Genomic DNA, 19,174 nt, shown 5'->3' with positions numbered 1-19,174 from the left:
TGTTTGGAGATGGCTTTGCCCTCTTGTCTATGCAGCAAAACTAACCAGCAACTGATTAGACTTTCTGAAGGATTTACTCCTGTCTAGATAGAATCTGAGCTGTCTGTGCACATCTAGGGAGTGCATGATCCTTTCCCCCTTGTTCTGTGGGTTAGGGAAAAGGGTGGGCAAATGAATGGATTTGATTGAGAGCCACACTGGACACCACCTTGGGCATGAAGGATGGGTTAGTCCTGAGGGATACCCTGTCAGGATGGAAGATGATGAAGGATTCCACAGCCATGAGTGCTTGCAGCTTGGAAACCCTTCTGGCTGAAGTGATGGCCAGAAGGAAAGCTGTCTTCCACGAGAGGTATTTTAGCTCTACTGTGGCTGGTTCAAAGGGGGGGCAGGGTGAGCTTTTCCAACACAAAGTTAAGTTCCCAAGCTGGGGATGGTGCTCTTCTGGGTGGCCTCAAGTTGCTAGCCCCTGTTTGATCAAAGGGTGTGAGAAAAGGGGCTGCTCAGTGGGAAAATGAGCAGAGATAACAGAGGCATGAATTTTAATACAAAAAAAAGACAGCCCATTGTGTAGCAGGTCAGCTAAGTAATCCAGGATGGGAGGGATGTGCCGTATTGGCTCCCTTAGCCTGAACCCTGGTGCAGAACCTTTTCCATTTGTCAGCATAAGACTTTCTAGTGCTAGGGTGCCTAGCCTCATGTATAACATCTAGAACCTTGTTACTGAGGTTGGCAGATTGACCAGGTGTTAGGGAATAAGGCCAAGATGACAAACTGAGTGGCTGCAATTGGGGATGCATGAATGCCCCTTCCCTCTGGGTCAGGAGGTCTGGAATCTGAGGAAGATGCCATAGTGGGGAAAGGCTGCGCAGCAAGGGGTGCAAGTGCTGGTGAGGCCAGTCTGGAGCTATTAGAATTGTCCTTGGTTTTTCCTCCTTTATTTTGAACAGTATTCTGGGGATGAGGGGTAGTGGAGGAAAGGCGTAGACCATTAGAGTGACCCAGGGGAAGGACAGGGCATCCACTTTCCAAGCCATGCAGTGATGCTCCCTGATGCAGAACTTGCTGATCTGATGGTTGCTGGGGGAGGCAAAGAGGTCGACCTTCGGGGTGCCCCATTTCTGAGTTATTAGGGTGAAAGTTCTTCTTTTGAGTTTCCACTCGTGTGGGTCCAGAGGTTTTCTGCTTAAGTGGTCTGCCAGAGAGTTGAGAGAACTTGGTAGGAATTGTACTAACAGGTGGAGTTGCATGGCACAAGCTGTGTGCCAAAGGGTCATGGCCAGCCTGCATAGAGGGTAGGAGGGAGTCCCTCCCTACTTGTTGATATATCACATCACAGTGGTGTTGTCTGTTTTGATTAGGAGAGCCCCTGGGGAGAGAAAGGGACTGAAAGCTATCAAGGCATGCTGGACAGCCATCTTCTCTTTTTGGTTAATGTGCAGATGGACTTGCTGTAGGCTCTACTGGCCCTGTATGCACCTGCCATCCAGCTGCGCACCCCAGACATAGTCTGATGCATCTGTGGTAAGGGTCTGGGTGGTGTAGAGTGGTGAGAAAGGTAGTCCCTTGTTGTGGGAGCATGCTGTTGCCCATCAAAGAAAATATTTTCTGAGGCAAGGTAGTATAGGTACAAGAGTCTCCAGGTCTTGACAGCGCTGACACCAAAGGCTTTTTAGGTATCACTGAAGTTTCCTCATATCTATTCTGGCATATGGAATGAGTAGAATGCAAGATGCCATGAACCCCAGAGCTTGCAGGATTTTCCTTGCAGATAGCTGGGGTCTGGTGGCTAGATGAGAGAAGTAGGCTGTCAGCAAAGTTTGCTTTTCTGGTGTAAGGAATCCCATCTGAGAAGCTGTGTCCAGGCTTGCTCCCAGGAATGTAATCCTTTGGGTGGGTATCTGTTTGGATTTCTTTTCACTGATTGTGTACCCTAGGGAGATTAGTAGGGACTTTACTTTAGGTCCAAAAAGTTTTCCACAGACCAAAACTAGGTAAAAAGCACCAGACTCGAGTGTCGGGAAGAATCCACAGGTTTATTGAACCAAAAGATAAAATCAAAGTAATCCACTTATAAGTGCTACGAACAAGAATTGTATGAGGCCAAACTGCTAAAATGAAGATCGCAATAATCCAATAAAATCACTGCACACAAGAAATATGTAAAGGTTACACTATACTAGAGGCTTGCCACTAGTAATACTAGCTTGTCTCAGTGAAGTTTTCACCTCTCAGTAAAGTCTCACCTCACCATTTGATTATAGATTTATAGTTCCAAGTTGGTATTTCCTACTCCCCTGATCACCTAAGTAGGCTTTTTAATTTCAAAATGCATGCGATCGAACAGGAATCATTGATCCCTGGTTCAATGCTTGCATTCAGTCTGATCTGCCAATTTAGTTCACTCTTTTCCAAGAGTAACTAATTACTAGTGGTAAGCCTCTAGTATAGTGTAACCTTTTCCATACTCTTGTTAAATGAATTATTATATTAAATTATTTATTGTATATATGTAATAACACATTCGAAAGATATAAGGATTGATATATAACCTTCCTTTTTAGTTTAATTAATAACAAAAGTGCGAAGGGTGCAGAATAAGATAGACTTAGATATACCAACTATTTTTGACAGAGTAAGTTAGGGACAGACAAGGTGGCTATCCGATTTACTTGACCCAGTATTTCATCAGGGTCGTAAGACACCCCCGCCAAATACCTAAATTAGATTCAAAGGTGCCAATTTTTTCTATTTAAGGATATTACATTAAATTATTATATCGGCACCAATACCTATTGTAAATACATACATTCCTTCCCTCTAAGCAGTCTCATTGAAGGAAACCTAGTTTAACCTTCCCCCTTTCAGTACACAACTTGTCAGTACATAACCTTTAAACACCATTTGCTTATATTTGGTTAGTGTGACAACTTCAGGTTGTTATTCATTTAGTTAACATTTACTTTTTGCTATTGATGTGCTTTTTGGGTAAAACAACATTAACGAACATTATGAACACGAATGGTTTAATATCGAAGTAAAGGCATGACGAGAATGTAATACAACTTTAAATTTAAATTTGTATTGTGCCTTGTTTTAATGATGCACTGGTAACAAAGTTTCTGATAGGTGCATTCAAAAAGGAAAGGTTATTTTAAGCCTTGCACCAAGCATTTTATTTTGAAATTTGTCTGATGAAGTTCGGGTATTAACCCGAACGAAAAGCGCTTTACATATTTCTTGTGTGCAGTGATTTTATTGGATTATTGCGATCTTCATTTTAGCAGTTTGGCCTCATACAATTCTTGTTCGTAGCACTTATAAGTGGATTACTTTGATTTTATCTTTTGGTTCAATAAACCTGTGGATTCTTCCCGACGCTCGAGTCTGGTGCTTTTTACCTACTTTACTTTAGGTGCTTGAGCAGCTTTTCTTGGCTGTCTGCCTGAATTAGGCAGTCGTCTAAGTATGGGTATATCTGGATATTCCTTTGTCTGCAAAAGGCAATGGCCGGAGCCAAACATTTTGTGAAAACTCTGAGAGTAGTAGATAAGCCAAAGGGAAGCATAGAGAACTGAAAGTGCTGATATCCTGCCCTGAAACTGAGATAGTTCCTGCATGATTCCCTGACAGGAATGTGGAGGTAGGCCTCTTTTAGGTCTAGGTGGCTAGCTCAGCATCCTTGGAAACCATGGGTAGCAACTGCTGGAGGGTGAGCACTTTGAATTTTGGGATCGCCAGGAAGGTGTTTAGAATGGATAGATCGAGGATGGGGTGCCAGGTGCCCTCTTTTCTTGGTACTAGAAAAAGTTTGGAGTAGAAACATTGGCCTTTCTGTTCTGCAGGAACGTGCTCTACTGCCCTCAGAGAGAAGGGAAAGGACTTGCTTTTGTGCCTCTGCCCACTGGTTTGGAGGTAGACCTGGGAACCCTTTTGGAGTTGGAAGGGTGTGGAAAGAGAATTTGTATCCCTGGGACACTATGTTGAGAACCCAACGGTCGTTGGTAATGGTGGCCCATGTGCTTGCATGAAAGGAGAGTTTTCCTCCTAGGGGTAAGTGAAGGTGGGCAGAGGGAGGGGGTGGGGGAGGAGAGTCATTGTGAGTTTTTACCATAAGGGGGTGGCTTAGAACTCCCTCCTTTTGAAGTGGAGGTAGTCCACTGCTTAGATCTCTGCATTCCCTGTGGCTGCTGTCTGGGGGGGGGTCTGCTTCCTCTGGGTCTGGGCTGAGCTGGCCTGGTGGGAGCAGGAAAGGACTAGTGCTTGGTGGGACAATGCCTGCTGAACCTGGGTGGCTGGACCTGTAAGAAATCCTTAACTGTCTGCATACATTTTGCTTTTTCTTCCATCTTTTTTTAATACCTCTTCTGCCTTAGTGCCAAATAAGTTGTCTTTGTGCAAGGGGGCATCCAACAATTCAGATTTAACATGGTCTGGCAAGGGCTGCTTCTTAAGCCATGCATGCCTTCTAAGGACAGATCCGGTGACTGCTGCCCTGCAAGAAGCTTCTAGGGCATCAAAACCACAGTGCAAGGTGTGTTTAGTTACTTGACTTGCAGAATGCATTAACTATTGTAACTCTAGATTCTGCACAAGCAGGAAAGGAAGACATTTTTTGTTTTAAGAGTTCCAGGGTATGTTGCTGAAATTTTAGAATATGGAACTGACAACTGAGTGCTCTGACAGCAAGAGTTGCTGAGGTGTATACTTTTTTACCCCATTTGTCTAGTGCATGGGAATCTCTATATGAGGGGTGGGATTTTTAGCAGAGGTTGCTTTAATTCCTTTAGGCCCTTGAGAAATTACCTCAGGATCAGCAGTAGGATATCTAAAAAGAAATTTGTGTGAGTCAGAGACTCTGTAGTACCTGTCTGGTTTTCTGGGTGCAGGAAGGGAGAGTGTCAAGAGTCAAGCTGGATTCCAGGAAAACATCCTCCACAACATCCAGGACTGGGGGGATGGCCAAGGGTCTGTGTTGTAGAAGATCTAATAATTCCCTGAGTCACTTTTTAGACTGAGGGTAGTCCTGACTTTCCCACTGGAAATGTTCCCTTAAGGTATGAAGGGTTTCCCCAAAGGAAAAATCCTCTGGGGAAGAGGCTGAAGGCATAAAATCCTCTGCATCAGAATCCTCATAAGCAGAGAGGGGTTGCATGTCTTCATACTCAGAGGCATCAGAGTCATCGGACTCCTGTTCAGACAAAAACTACAGGGGACAGATCTCTTTTCCTTTTGGTAGGGGTAGCTTGGCTTCCCCTGATCAGCATGATAAGGTCTTCTGCCATTTTAAGCATTTGAGACTGAGGCAAGGAAGCAGGTGCCTGAGATTGGGTTGTCAGTTTCTTGGGTGTGGTTCGTACCCTAGGCCTAAGAAACTCTGTTGTTTTCAAAAAAATGATAGTTGCGAAAGAAGACGTCGGTTTGTGTCGAGAATCGGTAGTGCGAAGGACTTCCTCGGCAGCTGGTGCCTGCTCAGCGGCTCCAGATGCATCCAAGTTATAGACGACTGCAGGATCCTTAGTCAAAGAAGAGTTTGCAGCATACCGGACTCCGGAAGGGTCTCTGTAGCAGCCTGCAAATCCAGAGAAGCGGGCATCATGGGGCTGTGAAAGCGCCTCACTGAGGACCGGAGAACTGATGACTAACTTAACGGCAGTGCCGTTGGTAGGTTTGGACCTGTGCGGTCTATCTCTGTCTTTATCTTTATTTTTTTCAGAAGATCTGCTGCAGGATGACTTACCGAAGCCATATCGGAGTTTGAGGAGTGTAAGCGAAAATATCTAGCTACAATAAGGGTCCGACAACAGATAGTTCTGGCATTGAACAAAGCACAGAAGCAACAGTGAGGGATGTTGTGGTCTGGGCCTAAGCAAATGATGTAGTAGGAATGAAAGTCTTGGTGTGGTATTTGCTTTCCACAGGAGACACAATTGTTAAACTTTTTCTGACATCGGTTAGTGCAAGGAAAAAAGGATCCCCAACAGGGTACTTAGCTTTAGAAGACTTCAGCTTCAATTCGGTAGATGAAACTCAGGTAGCGGCTGACAAGCACTCGTGCAAACTGCTTCTGCTTCAAGCTCCATGGCAAGAAAGACTGATGTAATGGCGTTGGCTGCCTTACTTTATACTACTGACGACCTGACATCAGTCCTGAAGCGACAGCAACCGACGCAGAAATACTAAGCCTCTGGTATTCAGGCTGGCCAAAGGCTACTCTGGCAGGGATAACCCAAATGTGATGACTGCAACAGTGAAACATGAAGAACATCCAATGTTGTCTTGGCCAGTAGGAAGTTACCAGCAAGAGTTTTGGTTTTTCCTGTTGTACTTTCAACAGAACTTTCAGAATGAGTGAAAGGGGAGGTAATGCATATAGGAATTTCCCCTTCCAGGAGACTGAAAGGGCATCCGCTCTCCATGCCTAAGGAAGGTATTCTCTGACGCAAACTGAGGAAGTTGTTTGTTCATGTTGGAGGCAAACAAGTCTATCTCTAGAATACCCCACTGGTAAACACTGTCCAGGAATATATCCCTGTGAAGCATTCATTCATGGGCTTGTGTTCTGGATCTGCTTGGGGTGTCCACCACAGCATTTTGGCTGAGGGGATGTAAACCACCTGGAGGGATAATTGTAGGAGGCGAGCTAGATCTCAGACCTGTATGGCTTGTCTGTACAGGAGACAGTATCTGGTACCCCCTGCTTGTTTATGTACCACAAGACTGTCATGTAGTCTGTATGTACACGCAATGTCCCTGGTTTGATAAGTGACTGGAAGGTTTGGAGGGCAAAAAGTAATGCCCTCATTTCATTCACATTTATGTGGTCCATTTGGAAGGACAACCACTCTCCAACTGTGTGGAGGTCCAGGTTCACCCCCCAACCAGTGTCCAATGCATCTGTGAGTAGGACCTGAGATGGTGGCAGAGGGTAAATGGGGAGACCTGGATTTAGAGTTTTTTAATCCACCACTGGAGCTCCTTCTTTAGACAGGGTAGGACAAGAATTAGGTTTCCCAAAAAGAGCAGTATTGTCCAAAGGGCATCCAAGCTCTTATGCTCTTCAGGAGATACATCCAACTTGAGAGGTGCAGCTTCAGTCTCAGGCCTATGTTTTTTGGTCTTACGTTTTACAAGCTCGGTCGTTAGGTCCTGAGGGGAATCCATCACGCTCTTTGTTAGAAGCTTAAGGCTTTGGTTTTTTAGGTAGATTGTGAGGGAGGATAACTAACTTGGGTACAAAGGACTGGTAGACTGAACAACGTTTGTGGTTGTGTTGAGGAACTAGGTAAAAAAGGAACGGAGTATGACCATCGTTATGTGGAATCTGTCTTCCACAGTCACACTTCCCTTTCCTGGATGACATGAACCTCAGTAAAGAAAAGAAAGGTAGCAAAAAACAAAAAGATATCACCAATGGGCACTTATCTTAGAAATCAGTGATTCTGACAGCAGAGTGATATCTGGGACTGGCGAACCAACGTGGCTAAAAAGCTCTGAGGGTGATGCACATGTACATCTCTTTTACAGCTGTCTGTTGGTGGCCTATGTCAGATGTATCACACATCCTAGGTAGACTTTCATATACTGGTCAATGTTGGGTCATCCCCTTGGCAGACAACTCCCTTATGTCATGAATACTGCAAGAGAGGAATAGAAGGACATCCAGAACTATGGCAGTAGACATTGACGCTAAAGCTTGTAGAATCATTTGGGCTGATAGTGAGGAATTTTGAATTATCTTTTTGACTTGAAATCAAATAGTTTATACCCTTGGCAAGGGAAGGGAAGCTGTCACTGATACAATATTGAAAAAGGTTCCTATGAATTCTAGCACTTAGCTGAGATTTGTTGAGGCTGATGGTAACGCCTAGGTAAGAGCACAACTGGAGTACATAATCTGTTCCCCTGATCAACAGATGAGTGGTTGGAGCAGTTATAAGCCAGTCGTCCATGTAAGTAAATGCTTGGAATCTGTGCAGTCTCAAATGAACTGCTACTACTGCCATACATTTGGTGAACACCCGGGGGGGGTTGTGGTTAGGCCAAAGGGCAATGCTCTGAATTGGTAATGACTGGCTCCCAGCCAGAAGAGCAGGTATCTCCTGAATACTGTGTTCATTTGTATGTGGGAGTACACATCCTGAAGATCTACTGTGCACAGCCAGTCGTCCTTGTGCAGGAAAGGCAAAACAGACTGAACCGTGACCATCAGAAACTTTGTATACTGAACCAATTTGTTCAGATTGCAAAGATCCAAACTTGGTCTATAGTCCCCGGTTTTCTTCGGCACTAAAAAGATTCTTGAGTAAGTTCCGGATTCTTTCTGGTCTGGGGAGACCTCTTGGATGACTTTTTTTTTCTATCAGCTTTTTTATTTCTAAAACTGCTGCTTTCCTCTGACTGGATGGAATATCAGAATTTTGTTTACTGCTGAAAGAGGGGGTAGGGAAAAGGGAATTGTATAACCTCTGGAATTAATCCTCTGCACCCATTTAATGTCTAGCTAGGCTCTCTGGTGCAGGAATAGATGACCCCTCGACTGCCTCCAGAGATGGACAATTTGGCCTCCTTGTAGGAGCACTGGAAGGGTCTGTCAGAAAAGGAATCTCTGTACCCCTGGTCCTGCAGGCCTCCTCTGCCACATGGGTGGCGTCTTCTGTTAGAGTTCTACCCTCTGCTCCTGGGGGAATTATCTCCATGTGGATCATGGAAAGGACCCTGGGACTTTCTGAACCACATTTTGCGACCACCTCATTGATTCCTAGAGAAGGTTCTTTGAAGAGTCGAAAAATATACGCCCACTGTGGACAGGGTCCTACCATCTTGCCCACACCTGGAGAGTGCATCTAACTTTAGGGCCAAACAAAAAAAACTTCCATCAAAGAGTGCACCGATGGAGGAGAACTTGAAAGGCTCAGCAAAATCAGACGGGCGCATCCAGGCATGTCTCCTAATGGAAATGCCTGAACCTGCCACCCTTGAGGTACCTTCAGCTGCATGTGAAATTAACCTCATGGACGAATTTGAAATGAACTGTAGGGTAGCCAACTGTGAGGCAACAGAAGTCTGTGTCTCAGCAGTTATTGTTCCTGAGAGGGATTTGGAGAGTTTTTTAATCAAATCCCTCTGAAATCTGGTGAACTGCAAATAATTCAGCAACCTAAGTGCGAAAGTCAGTGAAGCATAAACGCGCTTCCCAAATCTGTCCAACACCTTAGACTCCCTTTTAGGGGGTAAACAGATGAACTCTTCTCTGAGAGTTCTTTCTTTGTGGCTGCCTCTATGACCATGGCATCTACTGGTGTTCCTTGGCTCCAAAACTCTCTTCCCTTCAATGGTGTCAGGACTCTATCTGATCTCTTAGGGACTGGCTCAACAAAATCAGGTTCCTTCCATGCACACCAAGAGATCAAATCAATGAGCTCATTGGTGGGTGGAGTTACCCAGGAAGTAGATTGGCCAGACCAAAATGCCTCCAGGAATACAGATTCCACTTGGGAAAGGATATCGGTAAACCAACCACTCCATGGTATCTTTTGTGACTGACTTCTGAGGAGAGTCTAAGTGCTTCCTCTTGCACCTTCTCTTCTTAGGGACTTCTTTGATGGGATGCTCTGGAGAAAATATCAGAAAATATAAGTATACCCTGCTGGGGAGCCTGTAGAGTTTGGGCTGGTTATCCCTGTTGAGTAGAGTGTTGAGGCACAAGGCACAATGACATATGGGACCCATAAGGAAGATCTGAGGTGGGAGGGAGTCGTCTATCATCTAGAAAAGAACCCTCTGTCTAGCAACTCAAAAGCAGACTACCCCAAGGAGAAGGATGCCAATGGAGACAAGAAGACATGCTTCTGGAACATCTCCCTCTGACCCAAAGGCAATCCATCTAAGACGCAAGTCAGAGCCAAGCTGTCTAATGCTGAGATGGTTCCAACAACTTTGGAGTCTACTCTAACATCTCAGATCTGACAACAAGTCTTCAACTTCAAGAGTCATCTGGCTCAGATATGCTTGGAGCTGGTCCACTCAGAGAAGGTATCGGAGCCAAAGATACAACAATCTTTGGATCTGATGGGTGCAGTAATACTGGTAAAGGTCTCTGGACCAGAAGGGGTAGGAGCTGGGAAAACTTCCATCTAAATTTGGCTGACAGAAACTTCCCCATCATTCTATCCACATCTGCCTCTGTAAGACTTCTGGAAGAATGGGAATAAAAGGCCATTGAAGGGTACCTAGAGTAATGGCATCTCACTAAAATTGGGGATGGTAGTCAAGAGGGGCAGGGTCCAGAGAAGATGCATTCTGGATCCAAGGGATCTGTTTCAGCTCTAAACGAACTGGATAAAATGAAGTAGACCTTGTATCTTAAAACAGTCAGATCCGAGGATTTGGTCTTTGAATCTGTTTCAGGATTTTCTGGGCTGGCTCCATGATCAGATCAGGAAGAGGAATAGAGATCAAGATAGTTCTGGTTTGGGCTTTCCGTACTCTTTTTTTTATCTGCCTTGTAGGGTTGAGTTCCAGCCAGTGACTCACAAAAAAATGTTGGAGGAAGTCCTTTCAAAATCAATTTGTTCTTACAATCGATCAACACCCTGGGGTTAAACAATATACACGAGTCATGGGCATCAGATAGAGGGATCTTACGCTCACACACAGTGCATTTCTTGAAACCTGAAAGATTTTCAGCCATTTCAAACAATAATCTATAAGATCTATAGTAGGGTCCCAACTTACAGAGTATTCTATACAAAATGGAGGGCCTCTGGCAGCCTTTGAAAGCTTTAGATTTCAGGCTAAGTCCTGCTGGTCTTGGTCCTTGAAATAATAAAGCTGGAACTTCCAATATCAAATCAGTTATAGACTGCAGATTAGCCATATCTTCTAAGGAGTTCAGGGCTAGGCAGCACTGTAATTGTGGGATTACCATACCTACTCCAATAGTCCTTCTAGCTTCAGTGGTTACACATTTAGTAAATCAGGAGACGAGGTTCAGTCACTGCAGAACTTCACCTGTTAAAAACTCTGTGTGTGGAGAGAATTTTAGATTTTAAAGGATGTAAATTTAAACTTAAATGTTCTGCTGATTAATTTTGGGTAAAGGGGTACTGGTAACTCTGACATCTTTTATTGTTATTGTTATTGTTATTGTTAATGTTAATGTTATTGTTAATGACGGAGTGTTGGATTATTTTTGAAGATACCAAAGAGCATACAGGCTGAATTCTTGCAGTTAATTAACAGTTTTGAATTCCAGAGCCAATTCAATGCCAACTGGAAATCTATTTGGAAGCTGGCTTTTGAAGTGGTTTTCTACTGTAGTTGGGCTGCAGAAGTACAAGATAATCTGTTCAGAGTGCTGTGTTTAGTTAAGGAAGAACTGAAGCTAGGTTATTTAAATACAAAATGAAAACAGTACTAGAACTACATCTTGAGCTACCTTTGTTTTATATGTTCTAGAATACGATCAATCGTTATTACTGAAGACCTTGAAAATTCTGTACCACAGATATGAATATAGCATTTTACTACTTCCTCCCCCAAATCCTGTTTTTTTTTTTCTAAATGAAGACAGTACCAAATTATGATCCATAGTTTTCAAAGGCCCTCCTGTGTTCAATGAAAATGCCTCCTGTTCTTTGTCCTTGTTCCATACTGTTGTCAATTAGAATGGTTAATGAGTACACAGCAGTGAAGCTCTTAAATTGTGTTCTGAACCCATGAAATTATCTGAGAGAAGGATCTGTTTATCTATTAAATCAGTTACTTAAGCAATAACCCACGCCTGGGTGTGGGTGATGCTGGATTTACCCACGGTTGGTGTGGTTTGGTCACGAGGGCAAAGCCCGAGTGGCCGAACAAAGACAACTGTGGGTAAATCCAGCATTACCCACACCCAGCAGTGGGCTATTGCTATTATACAATGACATTATTTAACAAAAAAAATACTTTTCTTAAATAATGGCATTGTATAATGCCTCCGTGCTGCCCTTCCACAGCTGTCTGGTATTCTGCGGCAGTTCTAATGTACTGCGCATGCATATGCTTACACAGTACATCAGAGCTGTGGGTGGAAGCAACGGAGAAAGCAAGATCTCCGTTGCTTTTTACGAAGTGTCTTGCTATGTTAAAAGAGTTTAACATAGCGAGATAGCTTTAAAAAAAGCAACGGAGAAATTAAGATCTCCGTTACTTTTTTTAAAGCTGTCTCGCTATGTTAAACTCCTTTAACATAGCGAGACGGTTTCTAAAAAGCAATGGAGATCTTGCGTTCTCCGTTGCTGTAAAAAACAAAAAAAAAAAAAGGACTTGTACTAATGGAAAAAGTCCGGGCGACCGGACCTTTTTCCATTAGTATAAGTCTTTGATTTACAACGTGCACGCTGACCAATCAGCGTGAATGTTTTGGAATATTGATGGGGGGGGGTCGTTGTATAATTAAGCACTTTTTATCAATGTTATTGAGAAGTGAAAATAATAGCAACTGGCTTAAAACCTGTTGGATCCCTTCATGAGTTGATTTTTTGGGAGTGGTATAAAGTGAACATGCTTCCAACTGGGAGGGGCAAATTCTGGACAGTTAAAAAGTTAACATCAATGTGTGTGTGAGTGGTTCAGAAATACATCTGAATTTTTTTTTGAACACCTTATGATATAGGACTTCCTTGTTGGGGGATTTGATTAGGTCAAGATTTTCTAGGACTTCATTAAAAATAGTTAAAAGTGAAACCTGGGTAAAATAAATACAAAATAAATAAATATATCTAACATTTTATAAAATGATTTGAGTGTTGTTGGGAATATATTTGAGAAAAGAGGAGTTGAGCTATGTTACATATCACAGATGTATTTTTAATGTCATTTTAATGCCATTTAGAAGAAATAAATTTATGTACATCCACGGTGGTGCAGCGGTAGTGTTGTTGCCACACAGCAAGAGGTTCTCCCGTTCGATTCTCGGCTGGAGTGTGGGGAGTGCCTTCTGTGTGGAGTCTGCATGTCCTCCCCACGGTTGGGTGGGCGTTCGAAAGACATGCGTAAATGGGCGTGCCTTCGTTGAAGGTTGAACATCGAGCTGGCACCTCGGTGTTCGTGAAAATCTACTGCCAATCATTAGTGGACCGGAGTTCCCCTGTGGCGACCCCTAACCGGGAAAAGCCGAAAGGCAACAACAAATAATGAATTTAAGATACTTGACAAAGTTTTGTTACTTCCAAGATTCATTAGTGCTTTACAGAATATGGTGGCTTGCTTACATTATCTCTCTCTGCTTTGAACATATGTAAGTAGAATACATTATACTGGTTTGTAATCTAAATTCTATTTTTAATTGCCTTAGTTTGTTAAATGTGCTTATTACTCTCGCACCAAAACATTCAGTATAAAATAATGTTTACACAAAGCCAGAGTCACTTTTCCAATTTGTGAATACAAGTTAAGTGAAGTGGACACATTAACAGGTTAAGATCTTGTGACTTCACCAAAGGCAGAAATGTTCACAGCCTGCCTTTAGCAAACAGGTCGTGCCACACTTGCTCCTAAAACAATACAGGGATTCGGTACTTACATTAATCTGAAAACCATAATTCCGCTGAACCTGGTACTCTGTCACATCACTGCAAGAAATTAGGTCAATTTCACCATCAAGGTCATCAGCCTGGAAAGAAAGAACAGTTAATGGAAGTATAGTAGATGAAACCACAGCAATGGTCCATGGAAGGAAATATAGCATTTCTATACACTTGTTTTCAAGACTGAAGACAGAGTAAGACAAACCCATAAGAAATGTACCTGTCCATTTAACAATAAAAGACAATAAAGTCAAAATTAACAGTAATTACTGTTCTATCTATTCTCCTTTAGGACTTCTACACCAGAGTCAAACCCTTTGAGAATTCTTTTACCATTTACCGACTCGTATAAATACAGAATTGCTTTGCTTCTACAACATAAACTCACCAATACCAGTGCCTTTTTCCTAAGCAAAGAGTTGTGCATAACCTCAGACATTTTCTGAAAAAAGTGTATGCTAACTCTTGTCAATCCATACAAGCATAAGGGACAAGAGTGTGGCTTACAAGTCAGACTAAACTTCAGCTATGAACCAAAGCCGCCAAAGTCATCTGAACAGTTTATTCTATGTGCCCTAGGCAGTCCACAGGAAAACACTTCATGCAAAACTTAGTGTAGGGAGAACAGTAATAAATCCAAGAATACAGACTTTACAGGATGCCTGAAATATGCATTTGACAGATGTTCTGGCATTATCTGCATCCCCTTCGAAGACTGCCCTGTGTTCTGCCCATTTAACAGTACACCAAGGCTGAAATGCAAATAACATGTCAGACTTTCCTGGGAATTAGCAATGTCGTCATGTAAAGTATATTAACTGATTTCATAAAGAGACTGCCTAGTTTCTGCAAAACTTCTAACAGAGACTGGGAAAGAAAAGTACTGGCCTTCACAACCATGGAGCACCATTCTTTGTAATGTGGCAAGGTGTAATTTGGGATGTACAAGTAGCCAACCTAAGCAAGAGTAGCATTCATGTTCAGTATGAAACTGTTTAACAGAATTTTGAGTAGAACAGTGACACTATACAAATCACTTTTATACGGAAGGAAAAGCCACCACTGCAAAGTGTTCCAAACGGCAAGGCTTTGCAGTAAAGCCAGCAACTCTGCAATTAGAAATCCATGGCATTGTAAAACGGAGCTAAATGTAATAGATGCAGGCAACCAACCCATGCATGTTCATGAAGTTAAGAAATGATCTCCTTGAATAAGCAAGGCCCAAGTAACAGGAAAGAAACAGTAAGTTTTTGTATTTTTAGAAAACATCTGTAATGTGTTTATATGAATTACAAAAAACTGATGTTTCTTATTCTGTTTTGGGAGCCAATTTAAGGTCATCAGGCAATATAATCTTTCTACAGTAACTGAACAGGAGGAAAATGGAATATTTGGACATGCAATCACAAGTCCATATTTGGACATGCAATCAGAAGTCCATGTATATATATATATATATATATATATATATATATATATATATATATATATATATATATATATTACACACACACACATATATATATATATATATATATATATATATACACACACACACACACACACATATATATATATATATATATATATATATATATATATATATATATATATATATATATATATATATGTATATATGTGTATACATACCAGCCAAAAGGTGCAGAGCTGCTTCAGAGCTAGCCCTAGAGCTACTGGAAACGCAGTCAAACAAGTTAAGAACACAAAGCTGGATTTCTATAACACTGGTGAAGTTAACTGTGATGAGTTTGATTTAACTGACTAAAGCCTAATGATGCCCCCAGGCACTTCTGCAGTGTCTAATATTGCCTAATCATACTTACATTAATAATTCCAAAACCATGGTGCGGGAGTTGTTGAAAGATTTCATCTTAAAGGTTATATGATGGGCAATCCAACTGCACTAATAGTTAGCCTCTGTGTAGTGCAAGTGAAGAGATATTAAGTGTTGTTCATATAATATTACATTACATTGTCACTGTTAGCAAAATCCAGGCAATCCTCCTTGTCTGCCCTAGCTTATGGGGAAACAGGTGAAGAAAAATTCCTAAGTTTATGCTTCCTTTTCCTGGGACCCCCTACAGATAAACAACACCCTTAATAATGGTCCCTTCTGCAGGAATCAGTTGCCTTAGAGTGGCACTGCCAAGGATCAACTTCCACTCCCTCCTCCTCCAATGCACATAGGACTCTGCCAGAAGAGGACAGCCACAGAAGCTGTATCTAACTCTTGGTCCTTAGTGACTTCCTCAGAGCAGCACCAGAGGGACTGAGAGAAACTGATGAGTGCTCTGATGAACCAGATATATCGACAGAGGTATAACTCTCCAACAGCCAAGGCAAAGAGGAAGCCAGAGTTAAGACCAAAGCCTCCTGTGCAACCTTTCTTTTCTTTTGGATCATGACGGGAACATCCAAAGGGCTGAGAGCCAGGTCCATCAGTCTACCACAAAAAAGAGACTAAATGGTGAAGTGGAACCATAACATTTCCTGCGACAAAAAATGTAGAACATGAGAAATTAAGACAGAAACCTGTCAACTATGCTGACACTAGTCCTAAGTCTAGACATAAAAGTATAGTTTTGGATAGAAAATGTATGCTTTTTTGACAGTAAATGGAAGATAGACTACAAAAGGGGGTCAACAATCCAAGACTACCATCCCTTCATTAAAAGAGGCAAAATAATCTAAAGACAAAGGATGAGTCAGTGTATTAAGAAATATTTTTTTCACAGAATGGGTACTGGATGCATATAACAGCCTACACAAAGAAGCCTTGGTGTCACAAACTAATGAGGGAACTGTACAATGCAGGAAGCAGACAATGTTATATCTCAGATGTCCCAGGTACTGCAGAATCCAGGTTTTGATGGACAGGAATTATGAAGCATTGCCTGCTTGTCTTTTTTTTTTGGGGGGGGGGGGTGTACCATAATGAATCCCTTGGTGGAAACCAAAGACCTGATTTCACAAACAGATAATGAATGCTTTACTAGGATACATCTCCCAGCAGAGTGACATCTCCATACAGTGCTCACTGTGAACCCCCTTCAGTGTTGCAAAAACATGCACAAAGGAAGGTTTGGCTGACATTTGCCTCTGTGTGATGGCCATGGCAAAGCCAGCGTTCATGTAGAACGGAATGAATGGGCAGCACTGTTGTGAGCAGCCATATAGTCATTAAGCAGAGAGTGAGAAAATAATGAACATTTTACAGTTTTACCTCAGGTCATCAAGCAAAGGGACAGACAAAATGTAAAAATACGTTGTAACTCATAGAAGGCTGCATATATGTACACACTGTTTTGGAATATGCTTACAAGAAGCATACAAAAAAATTTTCCACATGTCGGGTAAGAGGAGCATGCAATTGTCATGTTTTCTGTTTTTAATCTGAAGTGTCACTGACAACTTTCTTGCCAGCAAAAGTAGAAATTACATAAAATGTACTCAACCCATAAATGCAGAATGAGCATCATTTATAAAGTTAAGTACTCAGCAGACCATCACAAAGTTAAAAATAGAACTATAAAAACTGCAATAAAAAGCTATTAGCAAAGAACAACACATACACTAAAGATGGAGTTAAATCATAAAGTTTAATGTACAAAAGTAACAGAACAAAAGAAGTGGTCAGATCCTACACAAGGAAAATATGTGCTCAACAACAACATTACACAAAAATAAAACACTTCAACAGTGATATAGAAATGGAATAAGTATACACTGGTTTCCATAATGCACAATCAATGCATAACACAAACTAACCTGGCACACACATTTCTAACTTAGATTAATACTGGATAACAATATACCTGTAATATAAACAGATTATATTAAAAGCTTAAACATTAAAACCCGGACCTAAGAATTGTGATTTGATGTTGTCTACGCTTTCTGCCTCCCTTCTCCTAGTTAACTGTGTTCATTAAAGGTTCATAGTTGATTGCTAGGCCCAAGGGGCCTTTTTAAACCTTGCCATGCTTTCCCAAATGTACATGACATGAGTTGATACTCCAGGTTATTTTTTTGGGGTAGGATACAGGTTTGGATGATGAGTGGTCAAACATTTACAAGCTGCCACTGCCCAAAACAGGCATAGGTGTCACACCCGGGATAAACTTCCAGTTCCTTAGACACTAGTCCAGACTGTGCTTGAATTTGGTTAGGTAAGAACTGTGCTTCACATGGATGAGAATCATGTTCCAGACAAAGGGCAGTCTCTGAGACACATAGATATTCAGAGGTTGGTACTAGGCTACCGGCCCTAGGGCCTATACAAGCCTAGCCATAACAATTCCCTGGCTATTTCTTCCCACACTATTTACTTCCCTGGACCCCTGTCTGGCAGGGCAACTGACATGATCCCCAGGGTGAATTTCCTTTCTCCCATCCAATCGTCAAGGTTCCTTTTGAAGACGGCCAAGGAGCCGCTCTGCTTGACATGTATGGGCAGTCTATTCCAGAGTCTGGGGAGTCTCTGGGTCAGGAACCTATCCCTCCAGCATGTTGTTTATTGTGATGACAAGGTTTAGATCCCTGGAGCGTGTGGCTCTGAGGGATTGGGATTTCTTTAAATGTAGCATGACCAACAGCTTTGGGTTTGACATGGCCTTGTATGTTAAGCAGAGATCGCCCCCGAGTAGACAATATGCGACGGTGTACAGCTGGAGTTTTTTAAGGCTGTCAGCATAGGGCATCTGCTTTAGGCCTGTGATGCTTTTAGTGAGGTATTTCTGCGGCCTTTCCAGTTGTTGCAGATATCTTGAGAGGTACATACCAAATGGGGCATTGTATTCTATAATGGGTCTAATGAGGGATGAGTACAATGGGACAACATGTAGCACCAACATACCCTACTTATACTGCAGGTGAGGTTTAAGACCCTAGACTGAGTATTTCTGATATTATTAGTTTTGCATATGTGCAGCAGGTTCACCAGCTAAGGGTCAGAGCATATTTGTAGCCAGGCATAGATCATCTATCATCAGTCTGTAGGATACTGCATATAGGGTTTCGGCCTTGAGTTGGTCCACTTAGGGCATGTTCCTTAGTGATACTTGGGGGAGTTATGGCTGAGGGGTTTTCCTAAGGGGGTGACTGGGGGAGGGTAAATTGGAGCCAAATTCATAAATTATGTCTTCTGGCTCAGTGCAGATGGCTCCGCTCATAATTAGCGTGTCACATTACTGTGTGTTGCTGTGGGGTTGCAGACACAGAAGGCTATTTGGTTGCTCTAGTTACCCTAAGCAGTTAAGTTACAAGTTTACCATGGTATGAATGTTTTCAAGTCCATTCAAGAGGGAGTAATGTATCTTCCAGCACTGCCCATCAAAATGGTAATGTTGGTTCCATTCCACCTGGCAGCATCTACTAGCTATTCCTTAATGCGTGGATCAGACGATTTGTTAGAAATGCAGTTTCTTGTGAATGATGAAGACACCCCCTGCATGATATTCCTGATCGTCTAGATGCGATTCTTGTAACTGCACAACCTAAGGTATTAATCCTAAAACGGATAAAGGTCGGATTCTTCTTGATCAGATTAAACTGTTAATTCCATTTTACAAAACTCATCCATC

General features: G+C 42.2%; 1 protein-coding gene across 2 annotated transcripts in view; it reads right to left on the bottom strand.

The window, feature by feature from the left end:
- The window catches only part of LOC122799515 (TRIO and F-actin binding protein), a 3,126,988-nt gene that overhangs the window by 711,858 nt on the left and 2,395,956 nt on the right, over positions 1-19,174 (bottom strand). For both annotated transcript variants that reach the window (XM_044068636.1, XM_044068645.1), the window contains exon 26: positions 13,568-13,657. In XM_044068636.1, coding sequence (XP_043924571.1) covers positions 13,568-13,657 — 90 coding nt within the window. The remainder of the gene's footprint in view (positions 1-13,567; positions 13,658-19,174) is intronic.

This window comes from Protopterus annectens, chromosome 1.part0 (genome assembly GCF_019279795.1).
Source record: "Protopterus annectens isolate FY-2018-M chromosome 1.part0, PAN1.0, whole genome shotgun sequence".
Lineage (NCBI taxonomy): Eukaryota > Metazoa > Chordata > Ceratodontiformes > Protopteridae > Protopterus > Protopterus annectens.
The sequence above is the reverse complement of the archived record's forward strand: the minus strand, read 5'-3'. Positions and strand labels throughout refer to the sequence as shown.